The sequence below is a fragment of the Euleptes europaea genome, chromosome 4 (assembly GCF_029931775.1).
Source record: "Euleptes europaea isolate rEulEur1 chromosome 4, rEulEur1.hap1, whole genome shotgun sequence".
In the NCBI taxonomy this organism is placed as follows: Eukaryota; Metazoa; Chordata; class Lepidosauria; order Squamata; family Sphaerodactylidae; genus Euleptes; species Euleptes europaea.
Genome location: NC_079315.1, coordinates 119,825,981 through 119,846,120, shown reverse-complemented (window position 1 = coordinate 119,846,120; position 20,140 = coordinate 119,825,981). Strand labels below are relative to the sequence as shown.

The following is a 20,140-nucleotide window of genomic DNA, read 5'->3' as shown; positions in this document are numbered from 1 at the left end:
GCTCTCCCCAAGCAAAACAAACCGAGCCCTTTGCCAACCTACACATGCGCATTAAGGTGCCGGCGTAGCAACGCAGCCAAATAGCTGCCCTGCATTTAAAAAAAGAAAGCCAAAAGAAAAGAAAAAAACACCCTTCACGAACGAGCTGCAAATATTGCTGAATGGAATTTTGCCTCGGCGGGGTAATTGCTGATTGTATTTCGAAGCGAACGCGGTAATTAATTATTGCAGCTTCCCATCAATGCCCGCTATTGTGTGCCAGTCTTCGTACAGCCATGATCATTAGCAAACGGGATTTCGCATCCATTAGAAAGGGAAATGGCGGCTCGCGGAACGGCACTCTGTGTTTTGCAATAATAAAGCGATTGGTAATTTAAAAGGCTACTGTCAGGCTGGAAATAAAAACGTGAGGCGCTAAAAAAAAAGAAAAGGAAAAGTGCTTTTAAAAATGCGTAAGCTAATGGGTCGAGGGGGAAAAAACTAGGTAGGGTTCCCCCTCCAGATCCTCAAAGCTCTTTCTTTAGAGTCCATTTTCCAGCAGGGTACACGGGTTTGCCAGCTCTGGTTTGGGAAATACCTTGATATTGGGGGGGGGGAGGGGGTTGGAGCCTGGGAAAGGTGGGGTTTGGGGAGGGGACCTAAGTGGGGTAGAATGCCATGGAATCTACCCTCCAAATAGGGTTGCAAACTTCCAGGTACTAGCTGGCGATCTCCTGCTATTACAACTGATCTCCAGCCCATAGAGATCAGTTCTCCTGGAAAAAATGGCCACTTTGGCAATTGGACTCTATGCGCGAAAACGCAAGGTCGTTTTAGCCTCCTTTATTCCCTGTTTCAGCCAGGATTCAGCTAGGATCGAATGCACGTTTGGCAAAATGAATGCGTTTGATCCTGCCTGAAACAGGGAATAGAGGAGGCTAAAGCAACCATGCGTTTTCGCTCTATGGCATTGAAGTGCCTCCCCTTCCCAAACCCCCGCCCTCCTCAGGCTGCACCCTAAAAACCTCCCCCAAGATTGTGGAGGTTGGACTCTGTCACATCACTGCTGAGCTTCTTCCTCTCCCCAAATTCTACCCTCCTCAAGTACTATCCCCAAATCACCAGGAGCACCCCAAGCTGGTTGGCAACCCTGTGTATAAGGAATCAGGACTCCGCGTGAAATTGGGGGGAATTAGGTTGATTACAGGAAAATCCCCTGCGACTGTTGCAGCAAAAGCTGACGTGCACATGGCAATTTGTCACAGCTCTGCTCCAAAGGCCCTTGGAACGATCTGTCCCTGAAATTAGGGTTGCCAGCCTCCAGGTGGCAGCTGGAGATCTCCTGGGATTACAACTGATCGCCAGGTGACCGAAGTCAGTTTCCCTGGAGAAAGGTGATGTCTATGGCCTTATATCCCACCGAAGTCCCTCCCTTCCCCAAACCCTCCCTCCTCGGGCTCCACCCCCCAAAATCTCCAGGAATTTCCCAACCTGGAGCTGGCAACTCTGCCTGAAATACAACTGGAAGTTCAGCAGAAACCCGAGTGAAAAACCCTCCTGCTTAATTGCTGCCAGCACCCATCTAGGTTTGCAAACTCCGGGTTGGGAAATTCCTGGGAAGTTAGATGTAAAGCCTGGGGAAGGCAGGATTTGAGGGAGGGAGGGAACAACTCTGCAGAAGGCCATGGATTCTACCCTCCAAGGCAGCCATCACCATGAGGGTAACAGATCTCTGTAGTTTGGAGATCAGTTACAATTCCAGGAGATCTCCAGCTAGGGTTGCCAACCTCCAGGTACTAGTGGTCGAAACAGGGAATATCCGGCACCCTGTAAGAATTTTCTGCACATATTGCCACGTACGGGATAACTTATCCAACAGAGCAGTCTCAAGAAGACCTCTACTATCCACATTGTCAGAGCTCAATACTACCGTGACTGTTCCAACGTCTCCCAGACGCAAGTTGGCGAGACACTCGCAAAAGACTTTATTGATTTGAAATGCTTGGGATTCAACAGCACATATGTGATTTGATATGATTTAGAATTTTTATGATTTTGGCATTATTAATGAATGCATTATTTGGAAATACAAATGCCTAATTGAACCAATTTCCTAGTGAATGTTTTCTGCTATTTTGGGTTTTGCTAACCTCCAGGTACAAGCTGAAGATCTCCTGCTATTACAACTGATCACCAGCCGATAGAGGTCAGCTCACCTGGAGAAAATGACCACTGTCCCCATTGGACTCTATGGCATTGAAGACCCTCCCCTCCCCAAACGCCGCCCTCCTCAGGCTCCGCCCTGAAAACCTTTTGCCGGTGGGGAAGAGGGACCTGGCAACCCTATCTCCAGCACCCACCTGGAAACTGGCCACCCTGATGCGAACTCTGAGCTCTGAAACTGGGATAGGGCATCCACTCCCCATCCTCTTCTCATTCTTGCACATAACTTCCATAAGCAGGGCTGGTCCACGGTTGTCGGAATTAAAACACTTGTTGCATTAAAACATTGCTCATCTGCATTCATGTGCAAACACATACACACACACATCCTATCTGCTTTTCGCAAGCGACCAGCTCTCTTTATATGTTAAAAAATACTGGCACATTCTCTTCTTTCGTACATTAAGGCTATGCAGGTACTTCTGGTTCTGTCGCTGGGCTCGAGGAGACCTCGCCCAAAGGAGTTAGAGATGTTTCCCCCTCCATCATTATTTTGGGCATCTACGATCTGACAGATGTACCGAGCGCCTCCGAATCCTTGCCGCCTCCTCTTGAGGGGGGATTTGAAGTAGAATATATTGATTTTGGCAGATTTGCCTCAAAGGATCCTCTCATCCCTCACACGGGCCCACACCCACCCCTCTCTCCTCCTTTTCAGCTCCGTTTCTGTAATCAGAAACAAGAGAGAGAACAGAAGGGCAGCCATGTTGGAAGCGCTCTTGCTAGAAGGGAAAAGGAAAATCCTTCGGGGGTTTGCTTGCTGAAGCTTGTGACCTTATCTACCACATCTCAGTGATCTTTTTAATGCCTGAAAACAACTTGGAGAGCATTAGCAAGGAAAACATGGCTGCAAATCTCTGTAGACTAAAATAATTTGTGTTCTAAAAGAAGGATTCGATCCAAAGGATGAAAAGGCACTAAGAATTAATTGAGTGAACTTTCTTTCTTTCTTTCTTTCTTTCTTTCTTTCTTTCTTTCTTTCTTTCTTTCTTTCTTTCTTTCTTTCTTTCTTTCTTTCTTTCTTCTTTCTTTCTTTCCCTTCCTTCCTTCCTTCCTTCCTTCCTTCCTTCCTTCCTTCCTTCCTTCCTTCCTTCCTTCCTTCCTTCCTTCCCTTCCTCCCTCATTTTAGTCCTTTCTGTGGGAATGCTGATGTAGCCTGACACAAAACACACCCCTCCATGTATTTTTATTTAAAGGTGGTTGTCTAAGCCCTTTAAAAGAAAGTGTGCAGATGCTCTGTAATAATAATAATAATAATAATAATAATAATAATAATAATAATAATAATAGGTCTTTGTATGCCAACTTTCTCTACCACTTAAGGCAGAATCAAATCGGCTTACAATCACCTTCCCTTCCCCTCCCCACAACAGACACCCTGTCAGTTAGGTGGGGCTGAGACAGCTGTGACTAGCCCAAGGTCACCCAGCTGGCTTCATGCGTAGGAGTGGGAAAACCAACTCAGTTCACCAGATTAGCCTCCGCCACTCATGTGGAGAAGTGGGGAATCAAACCCGGTTCTCCAGATCAGAGTCCACTGCTCCAAACCACCGCTCTTAACTACTACACCACGCTGGCTATCACTGGACACCTCTGGATAGGAGTCCATGCAACCACTGTGGAGTGATCCATAACCTGCTTACGATTTCCCAGGCCATATATTTATCAACCTTTTGTCCTTCACCCACTCCCATCTATTGACTAAGTCTAGCCTCATTCCCAGGAAAATTCCTGAATTTATTTCCATGATACCTAATGAGTTATTCTTGTTTTGATGAAAAAGAAAAGGAAAAAGACCTGGACACCTGTTTTAAAGCACTCGCAGAAATCTCTGAAAGGATTGCGTGTGTGTGCTTTTTCACTTAGGGCTATTATTCAAGAGATCTGGTAACATGAGAATTTAATAATTCGAATGCTGGTTCCTATAAACGTGACCATTGCAGCTGAATCGTCTGGCGGATGCTTCTTATGAACAAACTCTAAGAGCTGCAGAAACAACCCCAGTAGGAGAGATGCTGTATCCTCTCCTGTGCAGGGTCAATCCAAGGCAGAAGATTGCCCTGTGTGATTGTCTACGGCAGAATCACCATCAGCAACGCATGCTTCTGAAGCAGAAAGACTGGGTTCTGAGGAACAGCAATCACCCGCATCGCCCGCCTTCCACAATCTGCCACCCTGGCAAGCACCGATCATTTGCAATGTCTCTGCCAGTTTTCATTCAAGGAAAGTCACGACTCCGTTTCGCTGCCGGGGAGACGTAGGTCGTTTATGCATGGGTACTTTCACTCACGTTCGCCCCCCGGTCTGTCTCAGTTGTCCCATGGAGTTATGCATGAGTTTTCCCTCCATTAGAGATGACCTCGCTGCCAGCCTCACAAATCCTAGGACTTCCCATTCCTCTGTTAACCCGATTCTTCCCTCTCCCCTGAGCTCAGCTCGGGTGAAATCCCTGCGCACAAGGTAAAGCGCGGGACACGCAAGCTTCGTTTCTCTCGCAGCCAATTACAAAGCAGTGTGTAAAGAGGCAGGAATTCAAATGCTTCCTGGGAGCTCTTTCTGAGCAAAATAAAGACTTTTTAAAACAGAGGCTTGGATTCCCCCCCCCTTCAGATTGCTCCGTGTTTTGTTTTTTGTTCTTAAAATGCTTTTTTATGCAGCAATTGGGTTTCTGGGGGGGGGGGGGACTTTCTCTCCCATTAAGCTCTGCAAATTAAGCCAATTGCAAAGTAGCATTTCAAGGCGAAACCTGCCCTACAGGATGGGCATTTAGATCAAAAGCTCCATACCCCAAAGGCTACTGGCCCTGAAGAAGTTTTCTCTGGCAGTTTTCTTCTCAGTCCATTGATTACGGCTCTTTTGCAAGACATGAATGTGAGGAGAACCTGGTGAAACAGCCCCCTCCCTCTCTCATCCTGGAGAGAAGACATCATAACGACAGACAAGGAACGAAAAATGTTTCCCAAGGTTTGCAACACGGAACTAGAGAGAATTATAACCAGAATCGCTCCTCCTTCTTTGATAAAACCACAATGTAACTTGCATGTCTCTACGCAACCACTGACCACAGCATCCATAAGTCGATGGTGACTCCACCAGAATGAACAAGTCTTCTGAAAGGACACCCAGCTACGTTTTGCCTGCCCATCTAGAAGAGAGGCTGTTCCCAGTCGTTTGAGTAGGGCTTGCGAAGGAGACGTGTCCAGCGGATTGTCCTCCCCCCCCGCCATCTTTTTCAGCCCGCAGCGATGCGAACGGGACTGGCCATGGGGTCCCTGTGTGACCATAGGGTACAGTCCGTGTAGACGTCCCCACGATGCCAAAAGCCACCGATCCCTTCTACGGCCCCTTTCTGCCTACTCTTTTCAAATCGCCATATCCACCCCAGAGAGAGAAATAAGTCTCATAAGAGGAAAGTGGCTCTCATTTTTGAACCGTTCAGGCGGAGGAAGAAGCTTGACAAAATGCAAGATCACCAGACCTATCTTGGGTCTCCCAATCCATCCCCAGCTCCAAGGCTCACATGACCAGATCCCGTTTCATGGATACGCTTCAAGTATGGTTCTGGAGGAGAAGGAAGGCGTTAGAGAACCTGAGAGATTGAACGGTTAGGATCCACAACACAAGAGATGCTACTGGACAACAGGTGACGGTCCCTGGCCCGCCCCCCCTCAAGCAGTTACCTGTGCTAGACCTTGCTTATCCAGAGTTTCCCACAATGCTTCAGTAGGGGCGGTTAGCATCCTTCGGCCTCTTCAGCTGGACTTTCAGCCTCTTCATGCCAATCTGGAAGCCGTTCATAGCCTGGATGGCAGCCTGGGCACTGGCAGGATTGTCAAAACTCACAAAACCTGTCAAAACACGAGGCAAGGCGCAGGGTTCAACCAGCTGAAGGGGGCGGTGGGACTACACCACACACAAAAACCACTTTAAGGATGAACATGGAGAGCGGGCGGGCAGAGGAACCGGCGGAGATTCGCATTGCCGGATGTGGCTAGACCAGGGTCGCCAGGTCCCTCTTCTCCACCGGCGGGAGTTTTTTGCGGCGGAGCCAGAGGAGGGTGGGGTTTGCGGAGGGGAGGGGCTTCAACGCTGTAGAGCAGGGGTATGGAACTAGATGGCCCTGCATTTCCTGCATTGTGCAGGGGGTTGGACTAGATGACCTTGGTGGTCCCTTCCAACTCTGATTCTATGATTCTATGAACTCAACTGTTACGAGGGTCGGATATAACATAAACATCACTTGGTCGGGCCAGGCCATGCCTCGCCAGCCCAGATTGAGAGTTGGGGGGTGGTGGCTGCCTCGGCTGGCTAATGGGCCAGATAAGAGTTTTCAAGGGGCCGGATCTGGCCAGGGGACCTTATGTTTGACACCCATGCCATAGGGTCCAATTGCCAAAGCAGCCATTTTCTCCATGGGAACTAGTCTTTATTGGCTGGAGATCAGTGGTAATAGCAGGAGATCTCCAGCTAGTACCTGGAGGATGGCAACCCTAGGCTAGACACAGGGGTCTCTGGCAGAGCAAATTTTTGTTTTGGGAGGGGGAGGATACATAGGTGGCTGAATAGACCCTGACATTCAGTGGAGTTTTGGCTGAGATGGGATAAGTACAAAGTTAGTGAGGAACTGGTGGAAGGCCGTGGCTCAGTGATGGAGCATTTGCTTGGCATGCAGAAGGTCCCAGGTTCAATCCCTGGCATCTCCAGTTTAAAGGGCAAGGTCGTAGATGATTAGAAAGACTTCTACCAGAGACCCTGAGAACTGCTGCCGGTCTGAGTAGACAATACTGTCTCTGAAGGACTGAGGGTCTGATTCAGTACAAGGCAGCTTCAGGTGTTCATGGACACAGAATGGTCAAGGTAATCAGATTTTAAGATTGGAAAGGGTGGGGAGATTCACAAAGGGATATATTTGAACGGCGCGGGTAAAAATCCTGGGCTATGGGCAGGTGAGATGGGAAGGTGGATGCGAGGGGGAGAGGAAAGTTTGTGTTAATGATCATAGTTTTGCAGAAGAAGTTTGAAGAGACATTCAACAGAAGGCAGGCAGGGTGTCTTTGCCTCCAAGCTTACAAATACAGATTCAGGGATGTGCCGGCCAAGGGGCAGAAGCATCTAGTGGTCACAGTGAACGGTTTGGGGCTGACGCAGAAAAAGAGAACACAGACCAGCCAGGGGAGCAGCGGCTGTCCACCACTCGCCATGTAGACAAACCCACAAAGATGGCGGCTTTCAGAAATAAATGGCCACCATCTTCTTGAGAGCCAGTGTGGGGTAGTGGTTAAGAGTGGTGGTTTGGAGCAGTGGAGTCTGATCTGGAGAACTGGGTTTGATTCCCCACTCCTCCACTTGAAGCCAGCTGGGTGACCTTGGGCTAGTCACACTCTTTCAGCCCCACCTACCTCACAGGATGTCAGTTATGGGGAAGGGAAGGTGATTGTAAGCTGGTTTGATTCTTCCTTAAGTGGTAGAGAAAGTTGGCATATAAAAACAAATTCTTCTTCTTCTTCTTCTTCTCCTCCTCCTCCTCCTCCTCCTCCTCCTAGCTAGTGTTGAGCACTGGGAAGAAGAATGACCTGCCTCACAAGATTAATTTAAAATGAAGTTCTACCATGACTTTCAGCCATAGCTGAGGGCTATTTCACCCATCAAGTTTGACGCACTCTATGCGGGATGGGGGGGGAGAGGCTAAGCGGAGACCAGATCTATGACTGTTGGGTAACCATGTTTTTTCCTTTTTAGCTCAGGGTGCAGTTTGTTTATGGCAAATCATCTGTGAGAATAAAACTAAGGATCGGGTCAAGACCATACCTGCCCACCTTCGACTGCTAACTTAGGGCTGAAGAAGGAGAAGAGTTGGTTTTTATAACCCGCTTTTCTCTACCGTTAAGGAGTCTCAAAGCAGCTTACAATCTCCTTCCCTTCCCACAGCAGACACCTTGTAAGGTAGGTGGGGCTGAGAGAGTTTGGAAAAAACTGTGACTGGCACAAGGTCACCCAGAAGGCTTTATGTGGAGGAGTGGGGAATCGAACCTAGTACTCCAGATTAGCGTTCACCGCTCTCAACCACTACATGGTAGCTTGGAATGGAATAGTATAGCCCCATCTCTCATTAGATCTAGGAAGCTAAGCAGGGTCAGTACTTGGATGGGAGACCACCAAGGAAGACTTTGTAGATAAGAAAAAGAAGAAGAGTTGGTTTTTATATGCCGACTTTCTCTACCACTTAAGGAGGAATCAAACCGGCTTGCAATCTCCTTCCCTTTCCCTCCCCACAACAGACCCCCTGTGAGGTAGGTGAGGCTGAGAGAGCTCCAAGAAAGCTGTGACTTGCTCAAGGCCACCCAGCTGGCTTCGTGTGTAGGAGTGGGGAAACCAACCCGGTTCTCCAGATTTGCCTCTGCCGCTCATGTGGAGGAGTGGGGAATCAAACCCGGTTCTCCAGATCATAGTCCACCGCTCCAAACCACCGCTCTTAACCACTATACCATGCTGGCTCTTGAAAAAGGCAATGGCAAACCACCTCTACTTAATCACTTACCTTGAAAATCCTAAGAGGTCACGCTAAGTCAGATCCAACTAGGTGGCCCTTTACACATGCGCGCACACACACACGCACGTATGCACACTGTAGCTTTCAGCACTAGGGTTGCCAATCTCCAGGTGGGGCCTGGAGTTCTTCCCGAATTACAACTGATCTCCAGACTACAGAGATCTGTTCCCCTGGAGGAAATGGCTGCTTCAGAGGGTGGGCTCTATGGTGTCACACCCCTGGTGAGTTCACTCCCATCCCCCAACTCCACCCTCCCCGGGCTCCACCCCCAAATCACAAATTTCACAGCGCAGAGTTGGCAACCCTCACCAGCATCCCTGTTTGTGGGTTAAGCTGCACAGGAGCGGGTAGGGTTGCCAACCTCCAGGGGGTGGCAGGAGATCTCCCACTATTACAACTGATCTCCAGCTGATAGAGATCAGTTCCCCTGGAGAAAATGGCCGCTTTGGCAATTGGACTCTATGGCATTGAAGTCCCTCCCCTCCCCAAACTCCACCCTCCTCAGGCTCCGCCCCAAAACCCTCCCACCAGTGGCGAAGAGGGACCTGGCAACCCTAGGAGTGGGTGGTGGGCAGAAATAAAAATAAAAATTGGGAACGTGAACAGGGTTGCCAACTCTGGGTTGGGAAATACCTGGAGATTTTTGGGGCGGAGCCTGAGGAGGGCGGGGTTTTGGGGACAGCAGGGACTTCAATGCCATAGAGTCCAATCGCCAAAGCTGCCATTTTCTCCAGCTGAACTGATCTCTATCATGTGGGGATCAGTTGTAATAGTGGGAGATCTCCAGCTAGTACCTGGAGGTTGGCAACCCTACTAAATGCTAAGGATTGTGCAAAGGAGACACCCAATTAAAAACAATAGCATATTAGTTAAAAGGATAGTTTCTGATGGAAATTTGCTGAATGTGGGGGGTAGACACAAGGGGGGTACACTGTTGGTGGGTGGGGGGTATTAAAATATCATAAAAGGGATTCTTTTTGTATTCAATTTAATTAATATAATCTGTTTTTTTGTATTCTGTTGTATTTTTCTATTCTGAATTTTAAATGATTTTCTTTGTTTTTTCAAATAATCAATAAAAACATTTTTTTTAAAAAGGAAATTTGCTGAATGTGCTTCGCTTGGAAAGTCCTGGATAAGCCTCACTCATCCCGCGATGCCAGACAGGCAGAGGGAAAACGAGAGGTTAAACGCTCCAAGCTTCTTCCATGCCCAAGTTAATTAATAATCAGAAAAATATATGCACCAGTCTGAAGAAGGTGGGTAGGAGGACGGAGGGGGGGGGGTTCGTGATAAATCTATTTAATGTTTTTTTTCGCAGGGATTATGTAAAAAAGGCTGTGTTGGATAAATGATTTAGCAAGGCAGTAAAGGATCAAGAAATCTGCAAGGGCTGCAGCTCTGCGCGTCTGATCTCCCTCGTTCGGCAAAGTTGCCAGGAGTACAATATGGGGATTCTTCTTCCAAGGGAGAGTCCAGATCACCGGCTGATCCACGGATCTGAGCCGGGATGAGGCTACACGGCCAACCTAGGCAGGAATTTGCTGGGAACAGCACTTTCCCCTTCTGCAGCACAGATGGATGGGGATGCCCAGCAATGCTTTCCTGTGTGTAATTTGGCTGTTCAAACGCAGTGGGGGGGGGATTTGAAGGGCGAGTGGAAGGGCAGGTAGTATTAGGGTTGCCAGGTACCTCTCTGCCACTGGAGAGATATTTTTGGGGAGGAGCTTGAGGAGGGCGGGGTTTGGGGAGGGAGGGACTTCAACGCCATAGAGTCCAATGGCCAAAGCAGCCATTTCCTCCAGGTTAACTGATCTCTATCGGCTGGAGATCAGTGGTAATAGCAGGAGATCTCCACCTGGTACCTGGAGATTGACAACTCTTCCCATCCCCAACCCTCTCACCAGCTGCCAGACATGGCCTGGAATGCTCTAGGAACTTCTGGAAACTCTATGGTTTTTACCATAGAAGGAATTGGGGGGGTATAGGGTTGCCAGCTCCAAGATGGGAAATACCTGAATATTTTTGGGGCGTAGCCTGAGGAGAGCGGGGTTTGGGGAGGGGAGGGACTTCAACGCCATAGAGTCCAATGGCCAAAGCGGCCGTTTTCTCCAGGGGAACTGATCTCTATCGGCTGGAGATCAGTGGTAATAGCAGGAGATCTCCAGCCAATACCTGGAGGTTGGCAACTTTACTAACCTGGAGGTTGGAAACCTCCAGGCCCCACCTGGAGGTAGCAATCCTAGCCCTGCTGCTTCTTGGCCTACCACCATGCTGCCCATCTGCTCTGGGCTTCTCCTTCCCTCCACCATCTGGCCAATTCTGGTTAAAACCTGAGCCTTGGAAGCAGAATAAATGGCAACCTTCCTTTCCTGCAAGTATACAAATGTGTGTGGCCAAATCTGTCTCACCCTTACTTTGGTATTTTTGTCTTTGAAGAGAGCTCAGAATTTAACTCTAGTCTTGGCTTGTGACGGACGCGTAAGAGTTCTTCCACAGATCCTATTTCTCCTTGACAAGTTTGTGTATGGGAAACTGACAATACATAGGGTTGCTAGGTCCCTCTTCGCCACTGGCCGGAGGTTTTTGGGGTGGAGCCTGGGGAGGGCAGGGCTTGGGGAGGGACATCGATGCCATAGTGTCCAATGGCCAAAGAGGCCATTTTCTCCAGGTGAACAGATCTCTGTCAGCTGGAGATCAGTTGTAATAGCAGGAGATCTCCAGCGAGTACCTGGAGGTTGGCAACCCTAACGATACAGCTAGATTTGAGTGTAGTAGTAGCCTAGAGCCCAACCAGATTTTTGGGGAGTTGCCAACTCTGGGTTTGGAAATTCCTAGAGATTCAGGGGTGGAGCCTGGAGCAGGCAAGGCTTAGGGAACACAGGGACCTCAGTGGGGCACAATACTATACAGCCCACCCCCCAAAGCAGCCATTTCCTCCAGGGGAACAGGTCTCTGTGGTCTGGAGATCAGCAGTATTCCAGGAGATCTCCAAGTCCCATCTGGAGGATGGCAACCCAACTTTTGGAGCATAACACCCCCAAAATCTTGTTGGTCTCTAAGGAGCTACTGGGTCAAATCTAGCTGTTCTCCTGCAGACCAGCAAGGCGACCCTCTGAAGTTACGATAGAGGCCATTAATGCTTGCATGTTTTGCGTAAAATTTGCACTTAATTCATCCATTGGCTTTTGGAAGGAACTGGAGATAATATTCTCAGACTGGCCATTTATTTGGGACCCTTCTCTGCCACCGTGATTTGGTGGGATTTGTACAGTAGTGGTAGGGTTGCCCGGTCCCTTTTCGCCACTGGTGGGAGATTTTTGGGCGGAGCCTGAGGAGGGCGGGGTTTGAGGAGGGGAGGGACCTCATTGCCATAGAGTTCAATTGCCAAAGCTGCCATTTTTCTCCAGGTGATCTGATCTCTAAGGCTGGAGATCAGTTGAATTAGTAGATCTCCTGCTACTACCTGGCAGTTGGCAACCCTAGGTAGTGGGCATCTATGGATATCTGGGGCAGTCTGATGTAAAATGCTTTTCTCCCACAACTAAAATATATAAGTAATAAAAAAGCAGGGTTGGGGCTAGAGTTGCCAGCTGGCAGCTGGCAACTGGCAGGACTTTGGATGGGGGCGGGGACATGGGGGGGGGCTGTTGGGTGACGGTGTTATATCTCTTCTGGGGAAAGCTCTATGGTAAAATCACAAAGTGTCCATCAATTCCTACAGTGGTATGACACCACTTTTGGGTTTTCCCTGGAAATGATGGAGCTCCATTGCACCAAGAGCGATTACATGGTTTTCTCCCATTGGCGCCTTTAATGCCATCAGGCCACTGGGACTGGGGGCAGGAGATCTCCCGCCCCAGGAAGAAAATGGTAAGCCTAGTTGGCACAGATTGGAAAAGGGCTGTTGGCTCATGAATTGGACCCAGCAGAATATGGTAAGAACTTCAGATTTTAGCATAGTTTGACGCCATTCCTAGAACCCCCCTTTGTCACTTCCTGGTAGCTTTAGGAATTGCCAGGAACTCAGTAGTAAGAACTAGTTATTTTTCTTTTAAATTTTTCTCCTGCAATGCTGCCCTTCCCCCACTACTAGGGTTGCCAACCTCCAGGTAGTAGCTGGAGATCTCCAGCCGATAGAGATCACTTCACCTGGAGAAAACGGCCGCTTTGGCAATTGGACTCTATGGCATTGAAGTCCCTCCCCTCCCCAAACCCCGCCCTGCTCAGGCTCTGCCCCCCAAACCTCCCACTGGTGGCAAAGAGGGACCCCTACCCACTACCCCTCCTGGCAACCCTAATCAAAGAGGGCTGCCAACTGCCCCTGGAAGCTTTGCCCAGATTTTATTGCAGTTGCAGCCCTCGCTAGAGCGTTTTCAGATTTTGCCTCCTAACCACAAGGACAAGAAATGTTCCTTCCTTGGCAAGTGGCCAGAATGGGCCTAGACTCCACTGACGCACGGTTTTTCACCTTTCTTTTTCAACGTAACCTTTGCAATCACCAAGAAGGCAAGCCGGGTCCTCCCGCCTTTACCGTGGGTGGCGGGGAGAAAGGCCCGCCTGTCCCTTTAACTGCAGAGCTGCAAACAGCTGTTCCTTCTGCAGACAACGCTTGCAAAGCCTGAAAGTTTTTTGGGAAGTCGGTGCATAACTGACAGTTAGATTTATCTCCCCAATAAGCAATCAACATTATAATAAAGGAAAAATGCTTTCCGTGCACCTTTGAGAGCGCATCAGAAATTAATCTAAACATCAAATTAATTATAGTTTGTAAAATGAATAGCAGCTCACGCGGCCCTAATACTTCTCCGGCTCTTCCCCTCCTCCCCCCTGTCCGCCGGCTGCCTCCCTCCGAAACCGGCCCTGATTGCTTGGAGCCGTTACAGAACGGGGGCGGAGGGCGAGAAGTTTTATGGGCTGCTATTTTTCATTCATACCTTCCCATCCAACTGGAGCCTTTTCCCTCCCACCGTTATTGGCGCAACAGCTGTCGTGGATAAAAAGATGCGGCGGCATGGATTAAAATGTTCCATGACAGGTCAAGAAAAGGCCATGGTGGGCAGCCATGGGAGACCTTCTTGGAAGTTAGGTATCGGGCCGGGTTTTTGTGCCGGGACCAGGGTTACCAGGTCCCTCTTTGCCACCAGCAGGAGGTGTATGGGGGCGGAGCCTGATGAGGGTGGAGTTTGGGGATGGGGGGGACTTCAAGGCCATAGAGTCCAATTGCCAAAGTGACCATTTTCTCCAAGGGAACTGATCTCTATTGGCTGGAGATCAGTTGTAATAGCAGGAGCTCTCCAGCTACTACCGGGAGGTTGGCGACCCAAGGCGTGATCCTGAATGGAACAACCAAGCCTCCTTCTCCTTGACTTGCCTGTGGTCTTCATCTATCCATTTGGATCAAGGTGTGAGTGTCCCATCTTTAGAGTTATCAACCTCCAGGCGGTAGCTGGAGATCTCCTGCTATTACAACGGATATCCCGGTGACGGAGATCAGTTCCCCTGGACAAAAGGGCCTCTTTGGAAGGCGGATTCTATGGCATTATACCCCATTGAAGTCCCTCCCCTAACCAAACCCTGCCCACTCCCCCCCACTGGCCGTCTTTAAACAGAGGCTGGACAAACACTTGCCAGGGATGCTCTAGGCTGATCCTGCATTAAGAAGGGCATTGGACTAGATGGCCTCTATGGCCCCTTCCAACTGTACGATAGTATGATTCTATAAATAACAGGGCCGACCCTGTTTAGCTTATTAGACCTGACGAAATTGGGCTGGCCTGGGCCAAAGCTTCCCTTACCATCTCTATTTTTCTCCCCCCACCCCCCGCAATGGCTAGCCTGGGCCATCCAGGTCTAGGTTTATTAACTACTCGACAATATTTTTAAAATGGCATTGAAGTAACCTCATAAGAACTAGCAAAACATCGGGAGAGGGTGTTGCTATTTTTTTTAACAAAAAGGTAAAGGTCCCCTGTGCAAGCTCCGGGTCATTCCTGACCCATGGGGTGACATCACATCCCGACATTTACTAGGCAGACTTTGTTTGCGGGGTGGTTAGCCATTGCCTTCCCCAGTCATCTTCTTTTTACCCCCAGCAAGTTGGGTCCTCACTTTACCGACCTCGGAAGGATGGAAGGCTGAGTCGATCTTGAGCCGGCTACCTGAAACCAACTTTCATTGGGATCGAACTCAGGTCGTGAGCAGAGCTTTTGACTGCAGTACTGCAGCTTACCGCTCTGCGCCACGGGGCTCCTATTTTTTTTTACATTGTGGTTTTTCAGAGGTGCCCAATTTGCGCTGAGAGGAAGGCAGGCTTTGATGCACAACACACTTGCTCCATCAGGACATGTGTGCGTAAACTGGATGTGCATCCCAAGGCAGGGGCCCTTCATCCCCACCACATTGCTGTCACTGGTGTGCATGTGTAGATGGCACATCTCAAAGCACATCTCCATGCTGGATTAGGCAGGGGGAGTTTCATTAGTTTCCTACTAAGAAAATCAATATGTTGATGTTTAACCTGTCCAGTTGATTTGATGACTCTTCCTTAGGTAGGAGTTCCTCTGTATTTTTAACGGCAGTCCTCATAAGAACGTAAGAAAAGGCCCTGCTGGATCAGACCAAGGCCCATCAAGTCCAGCGGTCTGTTCACTCAGCGGCCAACCAGGTGCCTCTAGGAAGCCCACAGGCATGACGGCTGCAGCAGCACCATCCTGCCTGTGTTCCACAGCATCTAATATAATAGGCCTGCTCCTCTGATCCTGGACTAGTGCATCATGACTAGTATCCATTTTAACTAGTAGCCATGAATACTCCTCTCCTCCATGAACTTGTCCACTCCCCTCTTAAAGCATTCCAAGTTGGCAGCCATCACCACATCCTGGGGCAGGGAGTTCCACAATTTAAGTTGCGTGAAAAAATACTTCCTTTTATCTGTTTTGAATCTGTCACCCTCCAGCTTCAGCAGATGACCCTGTGTTCTAGTATGATGAGAGAGAGAAAAGCTTCTCCTTGTCCACTCTCTCCAAACCTTGCCTAATTTTGTAGACCTCTATCATGTCTCCCCTTAACCGCCTTCTTTCCAAGCTAAATAGCCCTAAGCGTTTTAACCGCTCCTCATAGGGCAGTTGCTCTAGTCCTCTAATCATTTTGGTTGCTCTTTTCTGCACCTCCTCAATTTCTTTTTTACTTGCCTTTACGTTTTGATCTTCTATTTTAATGCAAACTACCGAACTTGATGTCATACATTTTGCAGCCTTCTGATGAGCAGGAATTGGATATGAGCGTGCAAACCCAAAGAGTGGGTTTCCTGAGACCCCATCAGAAGCGTCTTTGCTTCTCTCCTTTGTGCATTGCCAGCTGAGCCAAAAATACATAATAATAATGCTAAGTTTGCTCACAGGGAATTGCTGGGGGTGGGGAATAAACAATTGGGAAATTCACCCATTGCATACAGCAGTCATGCAGTTCTACCGAGCTCTAGGACTAGATTGAAGAAAGCTTCCCGCTTTCATTCTCCCCAGTTGAGGAGACTATCAGCTGTTGTGGTCCTGCCCCATTTCCCCTGGAAGAGTCGGTGTGTGTTTGGGGATGCAATTCATTAGTTCCTGTAGTAGGATTCTTTTTGGTTCGAAACAGCCACAGTTTTAAAAGTCAAAGATGCCTGGACTGGGTGTTTAGAATTAGGGTCGAGCAATGCGTGTATGTTGTGCATTCCCTCTTCTTAATCTCACCTCCTAGATATCAGAAACTGTTATAAAGTGGTAGCGGAAAGTGCTATCAAGTTGCAGTCGACTTATGGCGGCCCCATAGGGAGAGCCAGCATGGTGTAATGGTTAAGAGCGATGGTTTGGAGCAGTGGACTCAGATCTGGAGAACCGGGTTTGATTCCCCACTCCTCCACATGAGTGGCAGATGCTAATCAGGTGAACCGGATTTGTTCCCCCACTCCTACACATGAAGCCAGCTGGGTGACCTTGGGCTAGTCACAGCTCTCTTAACGTTCTCTCAGGCCCACCTACCTCACAGGGTGTCTGTTGTGGGGAGGGGAACGGAAGGTGATTGTAAGCTGGTTTGAGTCTCCCTAAAGTGGTAGAGAAAATCAGCATATAAAATCCAACTGTTCTTTTTTTCAAGAAAAGAGAGATTCAGAGGTGGTTTGCCATTGAGTGCCTCTTCATAGTGACCCTGGACTTCCTTAGTGGTTTCCCATCCAAGTACTAACCAGGGCCAACCCTGCTTAGCTTCTGAGATCTGGTGAGATTGGGCTAGCCTGGGCCACAATTTCCCTTCCCACCTCTATTTTCCTTCCGCCCCTCCTGTAAGGGCTACTCAAATGCCCTCAATGTTCTTTGGGTTTTGCCAGCAAGGAGCATGCACAGTGGTCCCAGAAGTGTTTTGTGAGTTCTCTGTTACAAAATTACAAAATAATGTTTTGTTTTGCATCCCTGTGGAGTTCCCCACTGCCAGTGGCGGACCTACATTTTGGGGTCCCTGAAGGTTGAACTGTTATGGGGGCCCCTTCGCAACCAGCAATAGGGCAACACCCAACAAGGTCCACAGGGCCTTGCTGCCCTTGCAAGGACCTCGAGGCCCAAATGGTGGAGAACAGGTGGTGGGGTGGAGTCCTTGAAAATGGGTCATACAGTGAGCCCCTTCCCACCAGCAACCAGGTCTGGGTAATCTTCTTCAGTGGGGTTGTTCTGTGGCAGATGTATTGTTCCATTCTCTAATAGAGAGGTTGAAGGTCATCAGAGGGGGCTTGTTAGGAGAAAGAGGTGAAAATCTGATTTTTGGTGTTGAAATGCACAAGTGAGATGAGTGCAGCCTGAATTGAGAATTCAGATGTCTTTTTATGGTTCCAATTCGATCTATCCTGAGGGCTGAGCTATAGAACTATTAAGCAATGCATCAATGAAGAATTTGAGAATTTGAGGTATGCATTTATGGCAGTCAGTATGCCGCTCAGGGCCCCCCTCTTTATGGAGGGCCAAGGTGCTTCTCTCATTACCCTACTGGTCTGGGCTCTGTCTATTCCGTTTGAAACAGAAGCAAATGATCTGTGCCCAATGGAAGCAGGTAAATTCAGGCCTGTCAAGCTAAAACACCAGTTGGTCTAACAGTAAGCCAGTTCACACAACTCATAGTAAAACTGTGGAACTCCCTGCCCCAGGATGTGGTGATGGCTGCCAACCTGGAAGGCTTTAAGAGGGGAGCGGACATGTTCATGGAGGAGAGGGCTATCCATGGCTACGAGTCAAAATGAATCCTAGTCATGTTGCATACCTACTATCTCCAGGATCAGAGGAGCATGCCAAATATATTAGGTGCTGTGGAACACAGGCAGGATGGTGCTGCTGCAGCCGTCTTGCTTGTGGGCTTCCTAGACGCTCCTGGATGGCCACTGTGTGAACAGACTGCTGGACTTGATGGGCCTGGGTCTGATCCAGCATGGCCTTTCTTACGTTCTTATGGGAATACTCAGTATGAAAGCACGCCAGATATTTTCAGAAGGTAGCCATTTTGGTCTGCAGTAGAACAGCTAGATTCGAGTCCAGGAGCACCGTATTGCCAACAAGACGTTTTTGGGTATGAGATTTCAAGAGTCAAAGCTCTCTGACAAAGGGAGGTTTGACTTTAGAAAGCTCAACCCCCTCCTCCCAATTCTTGTTGGTTCCTAAGGTGCTATCCCACTTGAATCTAGCTGTTCCAAAATGTCTGTTCACCCTTTTGGGTTACTCTTTCATGGTGCTGAAAATGATGAAGAATGCTGGATTTATTCTGATCTTCCAAGATGTTTTCAGACCATGGGACTACTGAAGGCTCATGACTTTGAAGATACTGCTGAAATCTAAGTCATGGCTATGAAAACTGTCTGCGTTTGGGTATACGTGAATCACTGCTTCTGTGCTTACAGAAATCTGAATTTGAAAGGGTGTACGTATTGTTGGGCAATAGCATTGTCAGCTGTGATAGGTAAGCTTCTCCTGACTGAGTCCAGTGTTTCCGAGTTTCCTTGGGTTGACGAGGAGTAGAGAAACTTGGGACCTTTAGAGCTACATCCACGGTATCTCGGAAAACCAGTCTTGAAGCTCGTCATTGCTACAGTGAGGGAAAAAAGTATTTGATCCCCTGCTGAATTTGCCCGTTTGCCCTCTGACGAAGAAATGACCAGTCCATAATTTTAATGGTAGGTTTATTGTAGCTGTGAGAGACAGAATAACCACAGGAAAACCCCCAGAAACCCAGAAGACAAAAGTCAGAGATTGATGTGCATTAAAATGAGTGAAATAAGTATTTGATCCCTTTGCAAAAGATGACTTAGTACTTGGTGGCAAAACCCTTGTTGGCAATTACAGAGGTCAGACGTTTCTTGTAGGTGGCCACCAGGTTTGCACACATCTCAGGAGGTATTTTGTCCCACTCCTCTTTGCAGATCCTCTCCAAGTCAGTAAGATTTCGAGGCTGATGTGTAGCTACTCGAACTTTCAGCTCCCTCCACAGATTTTCGATGGGATTAAGGTCTGGAGACTGGCTAGGCCACTCCAGGACCTTAATGTGCTTCTTCTTGAGCCACTCCTTTGTTGCCTTGGCCGTGTGTTTCGGGTCATTGTCATGCTGGAATACCCATCCTCGACCCATTTTCAATGCCCTGGCTGAGGGAAGGAGGTGCTCACCCAAGATTTGATGATACATGGTCCCGTCCATCGTCCCTTCGATGTGGTGAAGGTGTCCTGTCCCCATAGCAGAAAAACACCCCAAAGAATAATATGTCCCCCTCCATGTTTGACGGTGGGGATGGTGTTCTTGGGGTCGTAGCGTAGGCAGCATTCCTCCTCCTCCAAACACGGCGAGTTGAGTTGATGCCAAAGAGCTCGATTTTGGTCTCATCTGACCACAACACTTTCACTCAGTTCTCCTCTGGGTCATTCAGATGTGCATTGGCAAACTGCAGACAGGCCTGTACATGTGCTGTCTTGAGCAAGGGGACCTTGCGGGCTCTGCAAGATCTCAGTCCTTCACGGCGTAGTGTGTTACCAACTGTTTTCATGGTGACTATGGTCCCAGCTGCCCTGAGATCATTGACAAGTTCCCCCCGTGTAGTTCTGGGCTGCTTCATCACCGTTCTCATGATCATTGCAGCTCCACGAGATGAGATCTTGCATGGAGCCTCAGACTGAGGGAGGTTGACAGTTAGGGTTAGGGTTGTCACCTTCTCACCAAGCTGCTTGGCAATAGTCTTGTAGCCCAGTCCAGCCTTGTGCAGGTCTACAATCTTGTCCCTGACATCGGCTTGGACAGCTCTTTGGTCTTGGTGGCTAGTTTGGAATCTGATGGATTGATTGTTTCTGTCGATAGTAGAACCCTAACCCTAACCCTAACCCTAAT

General features: G+C 48.7%; 1 protein-coding gene across 1 annotated transcript in view; it reads right to left on the bottom strand.

Moving 5' to 3' along the window:
* The window catches only part of CELF4 (CUGBP Elav-like family member 4), a 748,518-nt gene that overhangs the window by 22,961 nt on the left and 705,417 nt on the right, over nucleotides 1–20,140 (bottom strand). Inside the window, exon 12 of the mRNA XM_056848895.1 lies at nucleotides 5,883–6,050. Within this exon, the coding sequence (XP_056704873.1) occupies nucleotides 5,923–6,050 (128 nt within the window). The 3' untranslated portion in view covers nucleotides 5,883–5,922. The remainder of the gene's footprint in view (nucleotides 1–5,882; nucleotides 6,051–20,140) is intronic.